Source organism: Tachyglossus aculeatus, chromosome 10, assembly GCF_015852505.1.
Source record: "Tachyglossus aculeatus isolate mTacAcu1 chromosome 10, mTacAcu1.pri, whole genome shotgun sequence".
Taxonomy (NCBI): domain Eukaryota; kingdom Metazoa; phylum Chordata; class Mammalia; order Monotremata; family Tachyglossidae; genus Tachyglossus; species Tachyglossus aculeatus.
The window spans coordinates 23,829,940-23,853,147 of record NC_052075.1 but is presented as its reverse complement, the minus strand read 5'-3'; the positions used below and the strand labels follow the sequence as shown (position 1 = coordinate 23,853,147).

The 23,208-nt window shown below is 43.0% G+C and overlaps 1 protein-coding gene across 2 annotated transcripts in view; it reads right to left on the bottom strand.

Moving 5' to 3' along the window:
* CTNNA2 (catenin alpha 2) overlaps positions 1-23,208 on the bottom strand; it is a 1,073,907-nt gene that overhangs the window by 743,354 nt on the left and 307,345 nt on the right. For both annotated transcript variants that reach the window (XM_038752080.1, XM_038752081.1), the window contains exons 6-7: positions 14,856-14,975; positions 12,467-12,733 (exon numbers count right to left, since the gene is read on the bottom strand). In XM_038752080.1, coding sequence (XP_038608008.1) covers positions 12,467-12,733; positions 14,856-14,975 — 387 coding nt within the window. The remainder of the gene's footprint in view (positions 1-12,466; positions 12,734-14,855; positions 14,976-23,208) is intronic.

Sequence of the window (23,208 nt, the reverse complement as noted above, 5' to 3'; positions counted from 1 at the left end):
GCAGTAGTCCAGACGGGATAGGATGAGAGCTTGAATGAGCAGGGTAGAGGTATGGATGGAGAGGAAAGGGCGGATCTTGGCAATGTTGCGGAGCTGAGACCGGCAGGTTTTGGTGACGGCTTGGATGTGAGGGGTGAATGAGAGAGCAGAGTCGAGGATGACACCAAGGTTGCGGGCTTGCGAGACGGGAAGGATGGTAGTGCTGTCAACAGAGATGGGAAAGTCAGGGAGAGGGCAAGGTTTGGGATGGAAGACAAGGAGTTCAGTCTTCGATAAATGTTGATTAATTGCTATGTTTATATAACATTAATAGTACTTGTTAAGTACTTACTATGTGTTGACCATTGTCCTGAGTGCTGGGGTAGATATAAGTTTATCAGGTTGGGCACAGTCCCCTGACCCGTATAGGGCTCACTTTCTAAGTGATAATAATAATGATAATTATGGTATTTGTTGAGTGCCTACTATGTGCCAAGCACTGTTCTAAGCGCTGGGGTAGATACAAGGTAATCAGGTTGTCCCACGTGGGGCTAATACTTTTAATCCCCATTTTGAAAATGAGATAACTGAGGCACAGAGAAGTTAATTGACTTGCCCAAGGTCACACAGCAGACAAGTGGCAGAGCTGGGGGGAACAGGTATGGAATCCTCATTTTACAAATGAGGAAGTTAAAGCACACAAAAGTCAAGTGACTTGCCCAAGGTCACAGAGCAGACACTTAACTTCTCTGGGCCTTTGTTGGATTCAAAACCCTCCTTAAATTGTGCACCCAATGTGGGACAGGGGTGATCTTGTATCTATCCTAAGGCTTGGTACAGTGCTTGGCACAAAGTAAGCATTTAACAAAACAAATACATCTTCAAATCTCTCCACTGGCTTTCCATGTCTTGAATCAAACCAAAACTCCCCATCCTCAGCTTCAAGGGCTTCAACCAATCTGTCTCATCCTACACATCTGTTCTCTTCAACCGTAACACACCAGCTCACCCTCTTCATTCTCCTCACGCTAAACTTTATACCTTTGCTCACACTCAGCTCATCCCCTGGCCCATGCTGTTCCCTGGGCCTGGATCCCCTTCTTCCCAATATCTTAAACACCCCTGCTCTCCCTACATTCAGTGCCCTCCTAAAACCCCAGCTCCTCCAACAAGCCTTTCCCAACTAGTTCCCGCCCTCATTCATTAATTCAATCATATTTATTGAGCAATTACTGTATGCAGAGCACTGTACTACGCACTTGGAAAGTACAATTCATACAAAACTACTAGTATTCACTAGTACTTGGGCACTGATATAGACCCATCCTGAGTACATCTGTATATATGGTATTTCATTTTATATTCCATTGCTTCCTTTGATTACTCTATTTGTAAACATTTTCTGGCCTGTCTCCCCCATTAGAGTATAACCTCCTTCTGACCAGGGAGTGTGATAAGCACTGTTCTAACTGCTGGGATAGATATAAGTTTATCCGGCTGGACACAGTCCCTGTCCCACATGGGAACCCCAGCCTAAACTGGAGGGAGAAGGATTTAATTCCTGTTTTACAAATGAGGTAACTGTAGCAAAGAGAAGTTAAGTGACTTGCCCAAGGTCATACACAAAGTGACTGGCAGAGCCAGGTTTAAAACCAGGTTCTCTGACTCTCAGCTCTGTCCTTCTTCCACTAAGGCCACACTGCTTCTCTTTTGATTCCTTAAATCAAAAAGAGGGGCTATTAAGAAGGGATCTTTTGTTTTTTGGAAAGATGGTGTTACAATTATGTTTCTTTTTGACAGTGGTGGAAGGCCAGAGTTCCACAATGATTCTGTATACTAAACACTCTCTTAAATTGGAGCTAAATGTTTGGTGAGAACCATTGTGGTTTCAATTCAAACGAGAATTGCATTCCTCATCCACTGCTTTTAGCACTGAAACAGGAATCGGTATCTTTAGCTGCAAATCCATGCTCTTTCTCTGGTCCCTCTTCAGATGAACACCCTGGGTCAGTTAAATACGTCAATTCAAGACTAATGTAAGCACCTATCACAATGCTCAAACATTCTTTCTGAGGGGGGAAGGGACTCTATTCCTTTATTCTGCCCAGTTTCTTTCTGAATTCTCCAGATGTCGGTTTAATAGCAACTTCAAACATAAGAATTTGTCCTAGAATAGATTTCAAAAACAACATATAATTTAAAGCAGTTCTTCTGTCAATGAAAGTAACCCAGATAAGGAACCAAAGGTAGGAAAAGAATGCATGAGAAAGATAAGCAGATGCCTCCATTAGGAGACCCTCATCAGAAGCACTTGTGGTCTAGAATGACCCACTAGTGAATAAGAAGTAGCAACTGTTCCAAAAAAAATGAGAGGTTGGGATTTCCATTTTGGGAAAACTCCTTCTGTCAGGAAAGAGATTGTAAGAACAAGTCTTTAATACAAGGGCTTATTTTTCTAAGGTCAATGCTATCTCTGCCAATGGTGCTGCTGACTTTGCATGATGAGATCGATGCTTTTGAAGATTGAGAAGCAGGGTGACAGTGGAAAGAGTATGGGTGTGGGAATCAGAGGACTAATTCTGGCTCCACCACTTGTCTGCTGCGTGACCTTAGGCGAGTCACTTGAGTTCTCTGTGCCTCAGTTACCTCATCTATACAATAGGGATTAAGACCGTGAGCCCCATGTGGAACAATGACTGTGCCCAATCTGATTAGTTTGCATGTACCCCAGTGTTTAGTACAGGGCCTGGAACATGGTAAGCATTTCACAAATACCACTAAAAAAAAAATAAAGATTTCTGAGTGAGGAGAAGCATGGTGGAAGTCTTCCAGGATGAGCTAGCAAGATTAGTTCAGCATGTACTGGTGGATTTCTATCGCAAGACTTACTACTCTCCCCCTGGACTGCTGGACCCCAGAATGGCTATAAAGTCCATTTTATCCTGGAAAGAAGTGGGTTCCAATCTGAGTTTTGATGTGCTAAACTGACAAGTGGCTCTTGTGGGTGGAATAAAACATATTCAGGGCCTAGCTGACATTCAGAGCTTGATTACGCCACAGGTGATTATTAAAGCCTAAGACTCTATTGTGTTTTTATCTGGAAAATACATTAAGCGAGAAAAGAATGTAGAGATTGGGGTTATTTCACTAAAAGTTTCAGAGGTTGCGGTCCAAGGTCAGACATGGTTTAATGGCACTCATGCTCTATGGGACAGGGAATATAAAAGGCTAACACGGAAGAGGTGGAACTGCCCACCTTAAGCCAGCAACTCCTTCCCAATTACCCAACAGACAAAAAAGTACATCTGTTTGGATAGTTAATAGACCAAGAGCAAAAAGCATGAGCGGTCAAGATCTTTACTGGAACAGAGACTTTATCTTCGGAAAAATCCTAATGGGCTTGTCAAAAGGATCACCAAAGGGATAAATAAGGCCAATACACTTAGTACTTAGTTTCTAATTGGCATTTGGGCCTGCACTGAAAGCAAAATGGTTTGTGGCTTTGAGGGAAAATCCACAGGTTGGTGACACAGAGGGCATCTGGTGCCACAAGCAGAGAAAACAGGCCAGTCAGTCACCAGAATTAGCTGCAAAAAGCATCCCTAGGCTCATCCAGGGACAGCCAGGACCACAGGCTCTGCCCTCCTGAAAAGTACCAGAGGACACCAGTTCCTGGGCAAGGGGCTGGTGAGGAGGTTCATTTTGGTCCCCCATCTTTGCATTCTCCCATTACCTAAACTTCTTCCTGTCCTTCCACACTCTGATCTATGCTCAGGAGCTGGGGTCTGAGCTGAGTAGCAGCTGTTTCATGAGCCCATAACCTTAGCACTGTCCTCGCCTCATCTGTCTCATTCAACCCTCAAATTCAATCTGTCACCAAATCCTGTTGGTTCTAGCCTGCAAGGTCACTGTGGGCAGAGAATGTGTCTACAACTCTGTTTCCTTTTTACATTGCATTTTCCCAAGCACACAGTGTGCTCTGCACACAGTAAGTGCTCAATAAATGGAGAAGCAGCGTGGCCACTTGTCAGCTGTGGGGCCTTGGGCAAGTCACTTCACTTCTCTGTGCCTCAGTGACCTCATCTGCAAAATGGGGATTAAGACTGTGAGCCCCATGTGGGACAACCTGATTACCTTGTATCTCCCCCAGTGCTTAGAACAGTACTTGGCAAATAGTAAGTGCTTAACAAATACCATCATTATTATTATTATAAATATGTCTCCCTGACTAGTATGTTCCACTGTATTATACTCTCCTGAGAGTTTAATAAAATGTTCTGCACTCAGTATGCACTCAGAAAATACCTCTGACCAATTGATTGATTGGATGATTGATAGCCAGTGGCAGAGAAAAGCTCTGTGCCTGGGAGGAGAAAGCCAGAGGGCTCATCATGGAAAATATGAGCCTCACAAGCTCTCTTTTCCTGTCTCCATCCCACCACAGCTGGGCTAAGAACAGAGGGCACACATATATGCATCTGTGCTTGGAGCATGTTTAGTCTAGCACTGAATCATATTATCTGAGGGAATACTCTTCCCTCACCAGGGCAAGTGGGCAGGTGAAACTCTTCTGAAGTTTCTTCAGCATGAGCAGGAAAACCCGGTTTGAAGTAAATAATCCCATTCTCAAATCAATCCATGAATGGTAGACTTTTAGACTGTGTGCCTGTTTTGGGCAGGGATTGTCTCTGTTGTTGAACTGTACTTTCCAAGTGCTTAGTACAGTGCTCTGTACACAGTAAGCTCTCAATAAACATGATTGAATGAATTTATTGAGCGCTTACTTTTTGCGGTGTATTATATTAAGCTTTCAGGAGAGTCCTTCTGAAATTACAGCCCTTGGGTAGGCTCCTTTCAGCCAGACAAGATTCATTCATTCAATTGTATTTATTGAGCGCTTACTGTTTGCAGAGCACTGTACTAAGCACTTGGAAAGTACAATTTGGCAACAGAGACAATTTCTACCCAACAATGGGCTCACAGTCTAGAAGAGGGGAGACAGACAACAAAACAAAACAAGTAGACAGGCATCAATAACATCAAAATAAATAAATAGAATTATATATATATATATACAACATTTATAAAATCAAAAGGATAAAAAATATGTATATATATACACAAGTGTTGTGGGGCAGGGAGTGGGGTGGAGCAGAAGAAAGGAGTCAGTGAGCTGGGGAGAGGAGGAGGAGCAGAGGAAAAGGCGGGCTCAGTCTGGGCAGGCCTCCTGGAGGAGGTGAGCTTTCAAAGTCTATTTTCTGAGGCGGGATGACTTAAAAGGTGGGTGTGCAAATCACAAATAACATAGTGATCCCTACACTTGACAGTCCTTGTCATGTTTATTCTGTTCATAAGACACCTGCTGAAGTGGGCTGGGTTCAAGCACACCCCAGGTATGACCACCCTACAAATCATCCGAACCAGGCATACATCCCGTAGCATTTGCTGACTTCCTGAAACACACAGGTGTGCCCCCATCCTGTGAACCACTCTTCAGCTTGCTGGTTTGTAATCCCACCTCAACCAAAACTGTGGGAATGAGGAAAGAGACAGGTTGGGGGTGGATGGAGGGGTTTTGCAATCACCTACCAAGCCCCCCTTCACAAAACCAGCCTTCCTCCCCATAGCCATCCTTCCCCAGTCCAGCCTTATCCCCCTTCTCCTGGCTTTGACCAGGCCAGGGAGAAAGTTCTACAGGAGCAGGACCGTGAGGTGGGATAGCAGCAATGCTGACACCCGCAAGAGCTGCAGTTGCTATGATCAAATTCCAAACAAAGAAAAATTTATTGAATGCCAGGAGCCATAGGGAGGACTAGTGTGGAAGTGTTTGGGGAAGGGAGTGAGTGAGTGAGTGAGTGTGCGTGCGTGTGTGCATGTGTGTGCGTGTCTTGGGGAGAGCTGGAAACAATTATAAATGTGGAATGGGTGATGAGGAGAGTTATGGGGAGAGGAGGGATTTACAGTGGAATTTTTACTCAGTAGCGTTCAGACCTCATTTGAAACTATGAAGGCACTAGAATCAATTCCCCTGAGCAGGAAGACTCCAATATCAGACTCCAGCAACAGTAACTAAGATTTGAAATTTTAGCATTTCAGAGCCGGTCTCTCCATTTCCTTCAATTAGCAATCGTGGTTACCATTTGCTACTTTATCCGTATGTGATATTTAATAGCTGTAAAACTCCTGAGTGTTTTCTGCATACTGTCACTTCGGAAATTGCTGAAATGTTGCTATCAGTAACAATCAAAACCCAGATTACAATGTGGGGGCCCAGATTACATTTATCTCATAACCCAACAGCTCACACAAACATGTTCAAAGAGCACTTTCACCCTGCTCGTGATAGATAAAATACCCAATGAAAGCATCTTAAAGCAAAAACTCCAAGATCCAATCTTGAAGCAAAAACTCCAATATCCATCTGAATGCAAGATTTTTGATATAAATGCCTTCTCACATTTATTTCTTTGTGGCAGGAAGCAGAATGTGTCATTAATTGGGAAAAAATGATACTTGCTTATTCTCATACAATTTCTTTCTTCTGACTTTACTCATTAATTTTCACCTTAGTGATTGAGAATGATTTGTGAAATATCTTCTGTTCATGCCTCAAGGGCCCATTTGTCAGCACATAGCAATTATGGGATAACTATCTCAAAGACTTTCAATATTTGAAATCTTGTTGGATTGGAAGAGTTTCCCAGTGGATCACATTTTGACTCCAGCTGCCAAATCCTTCATTACATCCTCAGGCACAGAAGCATCGAGTAGCCCAAATGCTACCACCCAATCCTGTATCTGATGGTCTGGGGGATGGGCCAGTCAGAAAAATATGACCTGAAATTGAGCTACCATATTTTAGGAAGCAACTTGGTCCAGTAGAAAGAGCAGGGACCAGGGAATCAGAGGACCTGGGTTCTAATTCTGGCTCTGCCACTTGCTCTCTGTGACATTGGATGAGTCATTTAACTTCTCTGTGCTTCAGTTTCCTCACCTGTAAAATGAGGATTCAATATCTATCCTCCCTCCTACGTAGATTGTGAGCCTCATATGGGACAGGGACTGTGTCTGATCTAAATAACTTGTATCTATTCCAGTGCTTAAAACAGTACTAGACTGTGAGCCCATTGTTGGGTAGGGACCATCTCCATGTGTTCCTGATTTGTACATCCCAAGAGCTTAGTACAGTGCTCTGTACACAGTAAGCGCTCAATGAATACAATTGAATGAATGAATGAATGCTTTGTGGATAGTAAACACTTAGAGAAGCAGCGTGGCTCAGTGGAAAGAGCCCGGCCTTGGGAATCAGAGGTCGTGGGTCTAACCCCAGCTCTGCCACTTATCAGCTGTGTGACTTTGGGCAAGTCACTTAACTTTTCTGTGCCTCAATTACCTCATCTGTAAAATGGGGATTAAGACTGTGAGCCCCACATGGGACAACCTGATTACCTTGTATCTCCCCTAGTGCTTAGAACAGTGCTTGGCACATAGTAAGCACTTAACAAATACCATAATTATTATTGTTGTTACTTAATAAATACCATAATCATTATTATGACCATTATCTTCATAGACTTAGCCTAACAATATGTTTGAGGGCAGCAAATCAGCTTAGCACTTGCCACAGCCCTGGTCTGTGCAGGGTGCTAAATAAAGGTATTTTTTAAAAAATCACAAAGGTCTTGTGAGGTTCCCTTCACTTTTCTTATCTGTCAAGCTGCAAAAATAATAACATTGACAATAATGAAAACAATACTTGTTACCTGTTAAACTGAACTAAGCACTTGAATTAGACACTGTCCCTGTCCCACCCAGATCCCACAGTCTAAGGGGGAAACGGGTATTGATCTGGCCTAGTGGATAGAGCACGGGCCTGGGAGTAAGAAGGTCATGGGCTCTAATCCCAGCTCCGCCACTTGTCTGTTGTTTGACCTTGTGCAAGTCACTTTATTTCTCTGTACCTCAGTTACCTCATCTGTAAAATGGGGATTGAGACTGTGAGCCTATGTGGGACAAGGACCGTGTCCAACCCCATTTGATTGGAGCGTACAATATATTGGAGAGTACAATATAACAGAGTTGGTAGACATCCCAGAGCCTAGTACAATGTCCTAAGATTGAAACGTATTGGCATATAGTAAAAACTTAACAAATACCATTATTATTCGTATTATTATTATACAGGTGATGAACCACGAAGAGAGAAGTTAATGACTGTCCCAGGGTCACATAGGTGGCAGAGCCAGGATTAAAACTGAAGTTCCTGGATTCCCAGGCCTGTGCTCTTTCCACTAGGCCACATCGCTGGGGCTGCATTTCATCTGAAATTTAGTCGTGATTCAGCGTACAGTTAACCTAATTTTTAGATGCCACTTTTCAACACATCAGTGGTACTGATTAGTCAAGCATGAGCTGATGGCCTGAGCATCATATGGCTACAGGGATCCATACGTTGTTCCATTACCAGTAATGGAGATTAGAGTCTCAGAGAGATGCCGCTGATTATACCTTGCATATGTCCATAATATCTGCCTTTAATTTCTGAAGCCAGGGGTGTCCTGATGATTTTGAGCTGATGTTCGGCACGCATGCTAAACAGAAACAGACCACTGCTAGTTACCTTTCCAATCCCACTGGGATTGCCGATTTTTCTCCCCTGTTTTGACACCTCTACCCTTCTGTGTATTGACATCGCTTAGGATGTCAAATTGGACGTTACTATTATAAGCCTATCAAGGTCCTTATAACTTTGCTTTCTCTCTTCACAACTGTTGTCATTGATAGAGCAGTCACAGTAACAGTGGTAGCAAAGTGTTTTTGCTCTGGAGGTGGGTGTAGGGTAATCAGTTAGACACATGCACCTCTAGACCGTAAGCTCACTGTGGGTAGGGAACATGTCTACCAACTCTGTTATATTGTACTCTCCAAGCTCTCCACAGCTCTGCACACATTAAGTGCTCTATAAATACAACTGATGGATTGGTTGATTGATTTGAGCAGATTTGGGAGGCCAAACTCTAAGGACTGTCTATGTTCACTTGACTGGATGGTCCCCAAGGACAGAGATCATGTTTACGTAGTGTGTTGTACTCTCCCAAGCTCTTAGTACAATCTTCTTAGTACAATCTTCTGCATAAATACCACCGATTTGCTCTTAGTCACTAGAAGCAGCATGGCTTAGCGGAAAGAGCACAGGCTTTGGAGTCAGAAGTAGTGGGTTCTAATCCTGGCTCCGCCACTTGTCTGCTATGTGACCTTGGGCAAGCCACTTAACTTCTCTGTGCCTCAGTTACCTCATCTGTAAAATGGGGGTTAAGACTGTGAGCCCCACGTGGGACAACCTGATTACCTTGTATCTCCCCCAGTGTTTAGAACAGTGCTTGGCACATAGTAAATGCTTAACAAATACCATCATTATGAGAAGCAGCCTGGCTTAGTGGAAAGAGCATGTACTTGGGAGTTGGAGGTCTTGGGTTCTAATCCCTGCTCTGCCACTTCTCAGCTGTGTGACTTTGGGCATGTCACTTAACTTCTCTGTGACTCAGTTACCTCATCTGTAACATGGGAATTAAGACTACGAGCCCCACGTGGGACAACCTGATTACCTTGTATCTCCCCCAGTGCTTAGAACAGCGCTTGGCACATAGTAAATGCTTAACAAATACCATCATTATTAATCAGACTGGAGACCTGTTCAGCTGTATCCAGCACCTGGCTTCGTGAGCTGTCCTCCATCACAGAGTCTAATTGTTACTCAATGCTGTACCTGACAGTTCATGAGCAAAAATAATAGTGTGGCAAGCACTGCACTAAGCACTGGGATAGACATATTACAATCGGATCACAGCCCCATCCCACATGGGATTCACAGTCTAAGTTAAGAGGGTGACCAGGTATTGAATGTCCATTTTACATATGAGGAATCTGGAGCACAGAGAAGAGAAGCAAAGTATTCCATCCTAATCCTCCCTGACCTCTCAGTGGCCTTCGTCACTGTTGGTCATCCCCTCCTCCTGGAAACATTATCCAACCTCGGTTTCACTGACACTGTCCTCTCCTGGTTCTCCTCCTACCTCTCTGGCCCCTGATTCTCAGTCTCTTTTGTGGAGTCCTCCTCTGCCTCCCATCCCCTAACTGCGGGTGTTCCTCAGGCATCACTTCGGCATCCCCTTCTATTCTCCATCTAAACCCACTCCTTTGGAGAACTCAATCACTCCCATGACTTCACCTACCCTCTCTTTGCAGAGGATTCTCAAATCTACATCTGTATTCCTTATATCTCTCCATCTATGCAGTCTCTCATTTTCTCCTGCCTTCAAGACTTCGCTACTTGTATCTTCCACCAACTTCATACTTAAATGTCCAAAATAGAACTTCTTATCTTCCCACCCAAACCCTGTCCTATCCCTGGTTTTCCCAACACTGTAGGCAGCCCCACCATCCTTCCTGTCCGGCAAGCGCATGACCTTGGTATTACCCTTGACTGCACATATTCAATTTATCACTAAATCCTGTTTGTTCAACCTTCACAACATTGCTAAAATCCATCCTATCCTCTCCTTCCAAACTGCTACCATGTTAATCTAAGCATTTATCCTATCCCACCTTGATTACTTTATCAGCCTCCTCACTGACCTCCCTGACTACCGTCTCTCCCCATTCCAGTCCATATGTCACTCTGCTGCCTGGATCATTTTTCTACAAATATGTTGAGTCCATGTTTCCCCCCTCTTCAAGAACCTCCAGTAGTTGCTTATCCATGTCTGCATCAAAAAGAAATCCTCTCAACTTCCAAGCATTCAGTCAGCTAACCCCCTCCTTCCTTTCCTCCCTGATTTCCCACTACAACCCAACCTGCACACTTCACTCCTCTAAGGCCAACCTACACAATCTTCCTCAGTCTCATCTGCCTCACTGCTGACCTCTCGTTTATGACCCGCCTCTGGCCAGGAATGCCTTTCCACTTCATATCCAACAGAGAACAATTCCTGAAGACATCTCTCTTCCAAGAGGCCTTCCCTAACTAAGCCCTTATTTCTTCTTCTCCCACTCCCTTCTGCGTCACCCCCGACTCGATCCCTTTATTCATCCTCCTTCCCAGTTCCACATTCATTCATTCATTCAATTGCATTTATTGAGTGCTTACTGTGTGCAGAGCACTGTACTAAGCACTTGGAAAGCACAAGTCAGCAACATATAGAGACGGCCCCTACCCAACAACGGGCTCACAGTCTAGAAGCACTTATGAACTTGTACTTCCCAAGTGCTTAGTACAGTGCTCTGCACACAGTAAGCGCTCAATAAATACGATTGAATGAATGAATGAACATAGCTGTCATTTATTTATATTAATGTCTGTCTCCACTTCTAGACTGTGAGCTCCTTGTAGGTAGGGAATGTGTCTACCAACTCTGTCGTACAGTGCTCCGTACACAGTAAGTGCTCAAATGATTGATTGATTGACTGAATTACGAGATCTGGGATGGGAACCCATGTACTCTGAATCCCAGGCATGAGCTCTTTCCACAGGACCATGCTGTTGTTACGTGCCACAGTGGTTTTCCTACAATACCTTAGTTTTCTAATTATTATATTGCCATATATTAGGTGAAGTCCTCAGCTGGGCAATTATTAGGGCCCTTTCTTCTGGAAGACTTATTCCGGAGTGACCAATGCATTCCTCCTACACAGTGAAGTTCAGAAACTCAGCTTGTTAACCAACGGCACGGTGGCCTCTTTATTGATCAAGTGAGCCCTTTCCTGGGCTGCCAACTTGCACAAAACTTGTGTTAGCGTAGGGCCCACAAATAGGGCCCACACCACCAGTAAAGCAGCACCATTACAGGATGTCCCTTCATCCATCTGCACTTCCCTACCACCTAACACAGCGCATCGCACGAAGTGGGCATTCAATAAAGGCTTCTTTTATTTGTTATGGCACTTGTTAAGCACTTACTATGTACCAAGCACTGGGGTAGATACAAGGTTACCAGGTTGGACCACAGTCCATGTCCCTCATGGGGCTCACAGTCATAATCCCCATTGTACAGAATGAGGACACCGAGGCACAGAGAAGTTAAGCGACTTGCCCAAGGTCACTCAGCAGTCAAGTTATTTCCTCCATAAAAATAAATAAATTATAGCTATCTATATAAGTGATGTGGGGCTGAGGGAGCGGTGAATAAAGGGAGGAAGTGAGGGCATTTTCTCTGAATAACACTGTTTGAAAATGTGGTCAGTACTTCTTGACAGAGTCACTTTGTTTACTGCAGCATCGAGCCCACGGAAGTCACTCTGGCACTGTGAATTTCAACAACAGAAATCACCTCAGGTTAAGTTCCACGGCTATGACTCGGCTCTCAGAATCCCACTGCAGGTCTGCTGGGAATGGAAACTGAGATGGACCGCTCAAGTCGCTTTCTCCTTTCGTTACCGAGACTCTTGCTAAAACACAGCTTCCATCTGGGCCTGTGGCCCCAGTACTTACATCGAACTCGTTCAGTGCCGCAGCCAATTCCCCGATGCCAGTGTGCCCTTTGTTTTCGTCGGTAGGGGAGGTGGCCTGAGCGGCGTTGGAGATGCCAGCAATCGCTTCCTGGACCTGTTTAAACACGTAATCTCTGTTGGCCCGCGTGGCCGCGACGTCCGGATGGCGGAGGAAGGCCTGGGATGCCGTGTAAAGCATGGTGGCGTTCTTCTTCAGAGCGCCCCTGGCAGCGGCCATTTCATCCCTACAGTGAGGATCTTTCAGCTCCTGGGGAAAACAGCACAAACATTACAGCGCGTTACACAACTGGGGCTGTGGTGGGCCACCCGTGGTTGTTTCCAGAATAACTGGGAAAGGGAACCATCTTTCCTCTGCACGCAATTCCTACAGGAATTTTCATTTTATTAGTGTTGCAACCTCACGCGGGCTTCTCCCTCCCACTTCCGTGGCATTTCGGGAGGAACTGTTGAGAAAGTCAGAAGTGGAAAGTTCAAGCTCTCAGGTCGGGAGACTCAAACCTTGGGCTGTCTTCTGACAAATGATCAAAAGTTATCAACTGTGATTGACTTGGAGATTTGGGGTTGGTGACAAGGGATCTCTAGGGAGAAAAGGAAGGAACTATTCTATTCTGGGAATGTCACTTATCAGGCAGTTCACTTTTTAACTTTCTTTTCCTCCAATTTGAGGTTCTGTACAATATCTGCAGAAACCAAGGGTTCATAGCTGGTGGAGGATAAGGAAATGAAAATTTTGACTTCTAAACCAGGAAAAGGATAGCGTCGGCTTGTTTTCTTTCAGAGGATGGGGATATTATAAGCCTTCCTTTAAAGAAAGAAGAAGTTCTCATTAGCTGGGGAGACTTCCACCAAAGGAGAGATCATCTGGGTTGGTCCCAGAAGGTTACTAGATGGTGAATTTCTCTTTTTAGGGACTGTTAAATTAGCCACCAGACATTGTCAGAGAGAAACAATTGCAGATAGTAGAACCTTAAAAGGATCTCCAGGATTCCAATGTCCTGTTCCCTCTCTGTTTCTGAGGGGTGGTGATGCTCTGCTAAAAGATGGGAACACAGACTGCTGAAAAGGGGGGCTTTGTTTGCGGGTGTTTTCCTGGGACAACAAAGGCCGGAAAACACATTCATTACTTTTCCCCGTGACCTTGGGACCAGGCCAACCTTCATACTCGCCAATTTACAGACTTGGAGCTCTGTGCCTCGACACTGATTTTACAAGCCTACACATACACATCTACATGAAAGCAATGCCCGTTCAGTTCCTATGGACTCTTTTTCATTAAAAATAATAATAATAATAATAGTCAGTCAGTCAATATTTACTGAGCACTCTGTGCAGAGCACTGTACTAAGCACTCTGGAGAGTACAATACAACAATAAAGAGTTACATTCCCTGCTCGCAAAGAGGTTACAGTCTAGAGAAGCAGCGTGGCTCAATGGAAAGAGCACAGGCTTTGGAGTCAGAAGTGGGCTCAAATCCCAGCTTTGCCAGCTGTCAGCTGTGTGACTTTGGGCAAGTCACTTAACTTCTCTGTGCCTCAGTTCCCTCATCTGTAAAATGGGGATGAAGACTGTGAGCCCCCGTGGGACAACCTGATCACCTTGTAACCTCCCTAGCACCTAGAACAGTGCTTTGCACCTAGTAAGTGCCTAATAAATGCCACCATTATTATTATTATTATTACAGAGAATAATAATAATGATAATATCTGTTAAGCACTTACTATGTGTCAAGCACTGCATTAAGCACTGAGGAAGATTCAAGATAATCAGGTCCCAAAGAGGGCTCAGAGTCTACGCAGGAGGGAGAACAGGTATTGAATTCCCATTTTGCAGTTCAAGGAACTGAGGCACAGAGAAGTTAAGTGACTTACCCAAGGTCACACAGCAAGTAAGTGGAAGAGCTGGGTTTAGAATCCAGGGACTTTGACTCCCAGTCCCGTGCTCTTTCCACTAGGCCACACTGGTTCTCATTATCAGAGTGCTGAATAAACAAAATCAAACAAACCAACTTTGAAAGCCCTTGCATGTGAAATCAGTCTTTGGGACTTGTGAATCACCAATTCATGTTAAAGTAAATCACAACAGAAGCCTGAAAAGGAAAAAACAAACAGACATCTTTCTAGATTTGAGCCATTTGCCAAACCTCAGAATACAATTACTTTCTTTCCAAAGCACACTGGACTGGATTGAAGCCAGTGACCTTACATCAAGGCTTCCATCTTCTTTTTGGAATTTGAGAGTTAATCCGGAGATCGACAGAGAAAATGACGTGGAGTTCTTTGGTGTTAAGTACAAAGTGAACAACTGACTATTGTTTAGCCTGAATCAGATTCATTAATTTCATCCCTGCCATTTTTAAATGGTCACCTCACCTGTTGTCTTCTAGCGGCGACATAGTTAAGTTTCACCATCTCTTTTCCGAATTCTTTAAATCTGTTGGCCAGATCTTGCTCGTTTGTCGCATTTTTCACAGCTTCCAAAGCTTCTTCTACCTAAGATGTAAAATGTGAAAGATATTAGGGCTCGAGTGAAGTTTAGTGTTGCAGACACCACCCAATTTAATGGTCGTTGACTTCAATAAGTAGTTTTATTGGGATGAAAAATGTATCCACAAGTTGGCACATATTTTTAATCAAACAAAGGATGGTTTAATTACTAGATTTATAGATGTGGAAACCCATCTGTAGAGCAGTTTACTAAATGTGATTTCATAAAACAAGCCTTCCTTATTTACATTTTCCAGGGGGGAAAGAAATATTTCTTAGGGTATAATGTGTAAGTTCCAGGATATAAAATATTCTGACTACTCCCTAGATCACATAATGAATGATGGATTCTGATGATATGAACAGATGGGTGATTCACAGAAAATATGAGTATTATTTGTTTGAGAGAGGATTCTGATTGTTTGATTGCTATAGCTTCAAAAAAAGGTACCCTCTTCTCTGAGGATCAGCAAGGAAGGAGCCCTAGATTGTCTTTATATTTACCCTTTACTACTGCTCAACTAAAGCATATGAATCTTGAGAAGTGAGGTGTTCAAGAGGAAAGAGCACGGGCCTGGGGTTCAGAGGGTCTGGTTTCTAATTCTGGCTCTGCCACTTGTCTGCAGTGTGGCCTTGGGCAAGTCACTTAACTTGTCTGTGCCTCCACTCCCTCATCTGTAAAATGGGAATTAAGACTGTGAGCCCCATGCAGGACAGGGATTGTGTCCAACTTGATTAGATGTATCTACCCCAGTGCTTAGTACAGTGCCTGGCACAAAATAAGCACTTAACAAATACCAGAAAAACTAAAAATGAAAATTTACACCCTGGCAGGGTGGGAGGGAGTTAGGGAGAAGTTAAAACCTAAGAGAAGGGCTGGGGATAGTTTTCCTGCAATGATGTGTCATTTCCCTAAAGGAGCACGCAGACCTAGGAACCAATCTTTATTCCATCTGCAAGCGCCCAAGGGGTTGGGCATCCATTTTTGCCTCAATCTAGCCAACTCACCAGATGGGGATAATTAATCTCCCTTCCTCGTGAGTTATGATGGACATAGAGCAATATTAAATATGAATTATAATAATCACCATGCCAGTATTATTACCCCTTTTGGGTTTTATTCAAACTTTCATTCAATTTGACAAGGTGGTTAAATATATACAGACTCTAATGTACTATGACAAAGAAAGGATTTCAATAGCTACAAATGCTATCACTGATTTTTTTTTCTGATTAACCATGGTTTCACTTACACTGACCTAATGAGCAAAACTTCCTTTCAATTTTAACTCTTGATTTACAAAAATATTAAGCATTTGTTTTAGTAAGTACACTAAGTGACCTAGTTGATGCTAATGCTTGTTAAGATAAAATCTACAAATTTAGTTGAAACATCCACATTGGAAGTATGTTGAGGATTCAAAAACAAACCAAAAACCCCACAATGCTTCTGGCTTTGACCAGAGCAATCTAATTAACACTCATTAAAACGGAAATAATGGCAAATGAAATTATCATCACTCAGGAAGCAGTCATAACCTATAGATTTATGCTACTATATGCTAACTGTAATCGGAACCAATTTGATAAGGTTGCTTTTGTATAAAGTTCATAACTTATTTTCCCTTTGGTCCTCTCAGAAGACACCAGTCATTGTTTCTGAATCAATTAACCAATAAATCAACCAGTGGTATTTCTTGAGTGTTTACTGTATGGAGAACGCTATACTAAGTGCTTGAGAGAGTACAATATAACCAAAATCATTCACTCATTCAATCATATTTAATGAACGCTTACTGTGTGCAGAGCACTGTACTAAGTGCTTGGGAGAGTACTATATAACAGCAGACACATTCACTGCACACAAGTTTACAATCCAGAGAACAAGGTTATAGACTAGAGAACGAGTTTATTGTTTTGTGCAAATGACCTCCTCTTTGCACATCAATGCCAAAACACTGTTGGTAAACTGGTAGTGAGGTAGGGATCTATTTTCTTTTCGATGTTAGAATTCTCAAATCTTTGTAAGCATTCTTATCTAGTGCTTTATTTTTATTACACCAAGTAACCAACTTAGATTTAAACCTCTTTGCTTGTTGAGCGTGGATCATGGGAAAGCTGGGGCAACATAATTTACCCGCTACAACTTGGCTTACACTATGCCAACTGGAAAGTGGGAACACTTTAGCCACTGACTTCAATAGGCGTGTCCATATTTTTCATGTTAAAGCATTTCCTTCCTGCTAATTTCTTGATGCCCTGATATTGACTTAGTACTTTAATCTTCCAAGGGATTCACACCACATTGGTCTGAGAGAGCCAGCCCAGGAGAGCATGGATATGGTGAGGTGGGAAAGTCACTGGAAGATCTGGCTGATGAGGAGCTCAGGTTTAACTGTGAAAAAGACTCCCAAATTGTCTCATGCAATGTGGCGTAGTGGATAGAGCACAGGCTTGGGAGTCAAAAGGTCATGGGTTCTAATCCTGATTCTGCCACTTGTCTGCTGTGTGACCTTGTGTGAAGTGTGCGAATCACAACTTCTCTCTGCTCAGTTCCCTCATCTGTAAAAAGGGGATTAAAACTGTGAGTCCCAAATGGGACAGGGTCTGTGTTCAACCCAATTTGCTTGTATCCACCCCAGAGCTTAGTTCAGTGTCTGGCACATTGTAAGCACTTAGAAATACCAGGATTATTATTACTGCTACTTTTAGGGCACCTAATTTTGATACCTCAATGATAGCTGTATTTATTTACATCCAGTTCCTTGAGGAATTAATCCACTGTATGATTCCCCACTGTATACTCTATACTATATACTATAATCTCATTATGTGCAGGGAACCTGTGTGCTAATTCTGTTGTATTGCAGTCTCCCAAGCACTTATAAAAGTGCCCTGCACAAAGTAAGCACTCAATAAATACCACTGATTGATTGATTAATTGTACACAATTTACCTTACTGCCTTTGCTTCCACTAAACTAAGTTTGTGAATTGCCTTTTTCTCTAGGAATACTGTGAAAAGGCAAATTTGATTTTCTTTCCTACAGTGAAGATGGTGTGGTGAAACCCTGTGACAAACAGGTAACAATATTTTAATAAAACTTTGTTGCCAACAAATTGAAGGAACAATTGTTTGAGAGACCTTCAGATTACGGGAGTCCTTTATAAGGGATATTTTCAAAGTGCTCTGAATTCCCCTGGGGGTTGCAGGAGTTCGCCCTGTGAATTCAGTAATATATGTATAATTGAATATATTTAATAATAAAAAGGTTAACTATGAAAAACATTTTATGGTATTATTACCGATCCTTCCTTAGAGAAAATGACAAAAGATTTCTAATGGCATACTTCTATTTACCTCAAAATTAAGCATTAGATGAACGTGAATGTGTGGGTATACTGTATACTGCCCCATAGTTAAGGTTAAAATGACAGTATAATTTGATTGTGCTATTTCTGGGTAGGTGAATTATAAATACCTTTACTCAGATTGGCTGATTAAAATTCCATATTCTTCAGAAAGCCTAAAGTGTCCCAGAACTACTTCATACTATTACAATGCCAACTGATTGTCATATGCGTAAGATGCCTGTCATGGAAGTCAATTTCCATGATCTTGATGATACAGATGTGACTACAATTCAGCATATTGTGAGTATTTGACATGTAAATCATCCCCTCAGCACTTCACTAATAAAGCAGCATGGCCTAATGGAAAGAGCATGGATCTAGGAGCCATAGGAGCTAGGTTCTAATCCCAGATCTGCCAACTGCTTGCCGTGTGACCTTGGGCAAGTCACTTAACCTCGCTATGCCTCCGTTACCTCATCTGTAAAATGGCAATCAAATCCTCATTTATTTATTTATATAGTATTTGTTATGCGCTATGTGCCAGGCACTGTACTAAGCGCAGGAGTAGACACAAACTAATTATGTTGAACACAGTCCATGTCACATATGGGATGCACAGTCTTAATCCCCATTTCACAGATGAGGTAACTGAGGCCCAGAGAAGTGACTTCCCCAAGATCACACAGCAGACAAGTGGTGCCGTCCAACTATGAATAATAAGCCTCCATCCAAACTATTAGCTCCACATGGGACAGGGATTGTGTCCAACATGATAAACTTGCATCTAACCCCAGTGCTCAGAACAGTGCTTGACACATAGAAAGCACTTAACAAATACCATAAAAAACAAGCAACCAGACAAAATACAATCCCAATGTTACTTGGGGTGGCTGACAATGTTGGTACTTTTAGTCACTGAAAACAACACAGGAAAGTTAGCTTGTTCTCATCCATATTTACAGAGCAATAACCTTCTTTTTGTGACCAAATGACAGCGATAGCAAAACTATTCCCTCATCTTTGGGAAAAAGGCTAGGAATTAATCACACTGAATTTAAGGCTTCCAAATCCAAGTAGTCAAAAAGGAAGCCCACATTACAACAAAAGTCTGTCCAATAACCATTTCTTGGATGGTTTACAAGGACCAGGAAAACTAGTTCCAGAGATACTCAAATGGAAAATCTTCAATTGCCAAAATGCTCTGAAAAATTCCTCTATGAATCCCAGTTTCTGAGCTGAGCAATGGAAAATGTCACTGTGAGCATAGTAATCAAAGAACCGTCCTGGCAGTCCCTTCAACTAGCTCCCATGCTCAGGAGGGGGGAGATTCACTCCTCAGTTCTCTTCCCTGGGGGAAATTGAATTAATGTCTTTTTAAATGGCATTAACTTGTAACCAAACTGAGGTAAAAATGAAGGTGGGCCAGATTACTGTACCTGGATCTGTGATCTTTGGACACTTGGTATTTGGCCAATTACTGAACGAACCTGTCCCCGGATGACGGGTGACACTGCTGTGCAACCTTGGGCAAGTCACTTAACTTCTCTGTGCCTCAGCTACCTCATCTGTAAAATGGGGATTTAAGACTGTGAGACCCTGTATATCTATTTATAATTGTTTATATATCGATAATTCTATTTATCTATTTTGATGCTATTGATGTCTATTTACTTGTTTTGTTTTGTTGTATGTCTCCCTCTTCTAGGCTGTGAGCCCTCTGTTCGGTAGGGACTGTCTCTCTCTGTTGCCGAATAGTACTTTCCAAGCACTTAGTACAGTGCTCTGCACACAGTAAGTGCTCAATAAATATGATTGAATGAATGAATGGTATTCACCCCATCTTCCGCTCTGCAGCTTTTATAATCATATGCATAAATTTTATAATCATATGCATTGCAGGCTCTTTATTTATATTAATGTATGCCCCCCACAAACTGTAAACCCAATGTGATCAGGGAACATGTATATCAAGTCTTTTGCACTTGTACTCTCCCAAACGATTTGAAAAGTTGTCTGCACATAGTAATACTATTGATTGATTGACTGATTGCTATTGGAGAAAAACCTTTGGCCATTTTGAGGTGAGAAGTGGGTTGCTGTGTTTCTGGAAAAGCAGGACACAGGGAAGGCTCTGAGTTGTGACCCTGGAAAGTGAAAGCCCCCGGAAATGCCAAATTACCGTGGCATTCCTTGAGCATCCACCGGGCACAATACATGGTACTAAACAGTCGGAAACCTCAAAAAACAAGTGACACTTTCATTTTTAATATTTTTTTTACCAACAAGATGATTACACTCTAGCAAGGGAGACATATATTTACAGAGTAATCAAAGTAAATACTTGAATATACAAGTGAATAAATATTTATATCTAAGTACTAAGTACAAGTATAAATACATACATAAATAGTAGAGTTGATATGCATTGGGAAGCTGGGATTTAATCAAGGAAGGCACGTTGAAGGAGGTAGGGTTTTCAAGGAGCTATGGATATGGGGAGGTCTGTGGTCTGTTGGATTTGGGGAGGGAGGGAGTTGTAAGTCAAGGGGATAGCCTGAGCAAAGTAATGGAAGTTTGGGAGTCGAGTGAAGTACAGTTAGAAGGCTAGCTTGAGAAAAACAAAGAGAACTAGCTAGGGTGAAAAAATAGCAGTTGACTAAGAGGCAATGGACTGGTGGAGAAACTTGAGGCCTGGAGTGAAGTGCTTTTGTTTGATTTGATGGGATGCAGAAAACTAGTGGAGGGTTTTCAGGAATGGAAAGATGTATCCCAAGTGACGCTCCAAGACAATGATCTGTGCAGCAGGGATTGGAAGGGATGAAGACTAGGGGGCAGGTAGAATGGCAAGGAGGTTGACAAAATAGTCTGGTTGTGATACACCCACAGCTTGCTCCGGGTTGGAAACTATTAGGGGGGCATAAAAAGGGCAGAGGCAGAAAGAACTAGCAGAATTTAGCAGTAAGATCGAATGTGATAATTGAAGGCCAGTGAGCTATCAAGGATGACTTCTAGACTGTAAGTCCATTGTGGGCAGGGATTGTCTCACTGAATTGTACTTTCCAAGCGCTTTGTACAGTGCTCTGCACACAGTAAGTGCACAATAAATATGATTGAATGAATGAATGAATGACAATGAATTTACAGGGATCTACAATAGAAAGGAGAATTGCATTACTAGCTGAGAAAAGAAAGTTAGGAGGAAGAGATTTAGATTGTGTGAGGTCTTGTTGGGATACCCACGTGGAGATATCCTGGAGGCCAGAGGAGATATGGGAATTGCAGTTTAGATGAGAGGTCAGAGTTGGAGAGGAAGATTTGGGAGTCATCCACAGAGAGGTGGAAGCGGGGAATGTGAAAGGATTGCCACTTGCTAATCTAAGATGGCTCCCTCAAAGATCAAAGTCTTCCAGGAAACCTCTGCTGCTCAAATTCCTCTAATTAATACACGAGTCTAGAGTCACCCCTCAGTCCCTCTTCTCTGATCAGTTACGCCAGGAAGGATCTGATTGGTGGGCAAATCTGCCTGTTGAGTGCCCCAAAACAATGGACAATCAACACACTCTGTTTTCTTCCTTCTCACAGCAGCAGACACTCTCTTTCCCAGGTCTCCTGACAACCAGTTCCAGTCTCTCTTGGTAGCATAGCTACTAATGCCTTTCTCCCCTCTATCCCAGATACCTGCAAATTCACTGTCATCCTTGACAGCTCACTGGGTCTCAGTTCTCCCATTTGATCTTACTGCTAAATTCTGTTAGTTCTTTCTGCCTCTGCCCTTTCTTCACCTCCCTTACAGTTTCCAACCTGGAACAAGCTCTGGGTGTATCACAACCAGGCTATTTTGTCAACTTGTGGTAGGCAGCGGCGGGAGGCGAGCAGTCTTGTTGTGAGGGAGTTAAGGGAAGGAAGGGAGAGTGGTGTTTTCCTCCCTTTACAAGCCTGGCAAAGTATCAATAACTTGTGCAGAAGCAGATAAGAAGAGACTCTGATTATAAACTGCAAACAAGTAGGAGGTAAGACAGAAAATAGCCTCCATCCCCTGCCCAGGATTGGAGCCTTTTGTTAGATATGGGTGACCAGCAGGGTGAGTCTAAGCTGAGTCACACTGACTAAGGATTCATGCTTCCAGCTCCAAGGAAAATGGGGGTGGGGGGATGGAGAGGGTGGGGAGAATGGGTGGTATCTGGAAAAGGAAGGGAGGGAGGTGTGGGGGGTAGGGGAGCTGGACCATGTTACCACCAGGAGTTGAGGAGGTGGTGGCTTTTCTCCTGCATCCCCAGGAAACCCCCACAGATTTCTTCCTTGTTGGGGTCAGGGAGGGAGGGGAAAATGGGGGAGGTCAGTGGTAAGGACCCCAGGCTTCCAGCTCCAGAAATATTGCGGTAAATGAGTGGTCTCCAGGGAAGCTGGGGGTGGTGGTCCTGTGGCAGAGGAGGGCAGGATCCAGTTCCTATAAAAATTGGAGATAAATGGGGTGGGGGGGGTCTGGAGAGGTAGCCCTGTTTCCTCCTACCCCGTGCCCCAGATTCACTGGCAGTGCTTAATTCAAGCTTTGATAGACTCGAGAAAGGGAATAATCAGTTTGTAAAGCTGTCTCTTAAACAATCAGTGTTGGGGAGTGCACCAAAATTGAGGATCCCTGTTCACAGCCAGATTAGCTTCATGGTACCCAAGTAACTGAAGTCATCTGAGCAAGATGAGCTCCCTAAAAGTGGGTGTAGAGTAAAAAGGTTAGGGGGATCAGCATGCAAAATCTTTCCAAACTAGGAAATAAAAGTCAGTAAAAAATGTTATGACTTAAGTAAGGGAAGACTTTCTGTGTTTCGGAAAAGAAATGAATAAAATTTGGCTACGGTATGACTGAAAGGATAAAAAATGAATTGCAACAG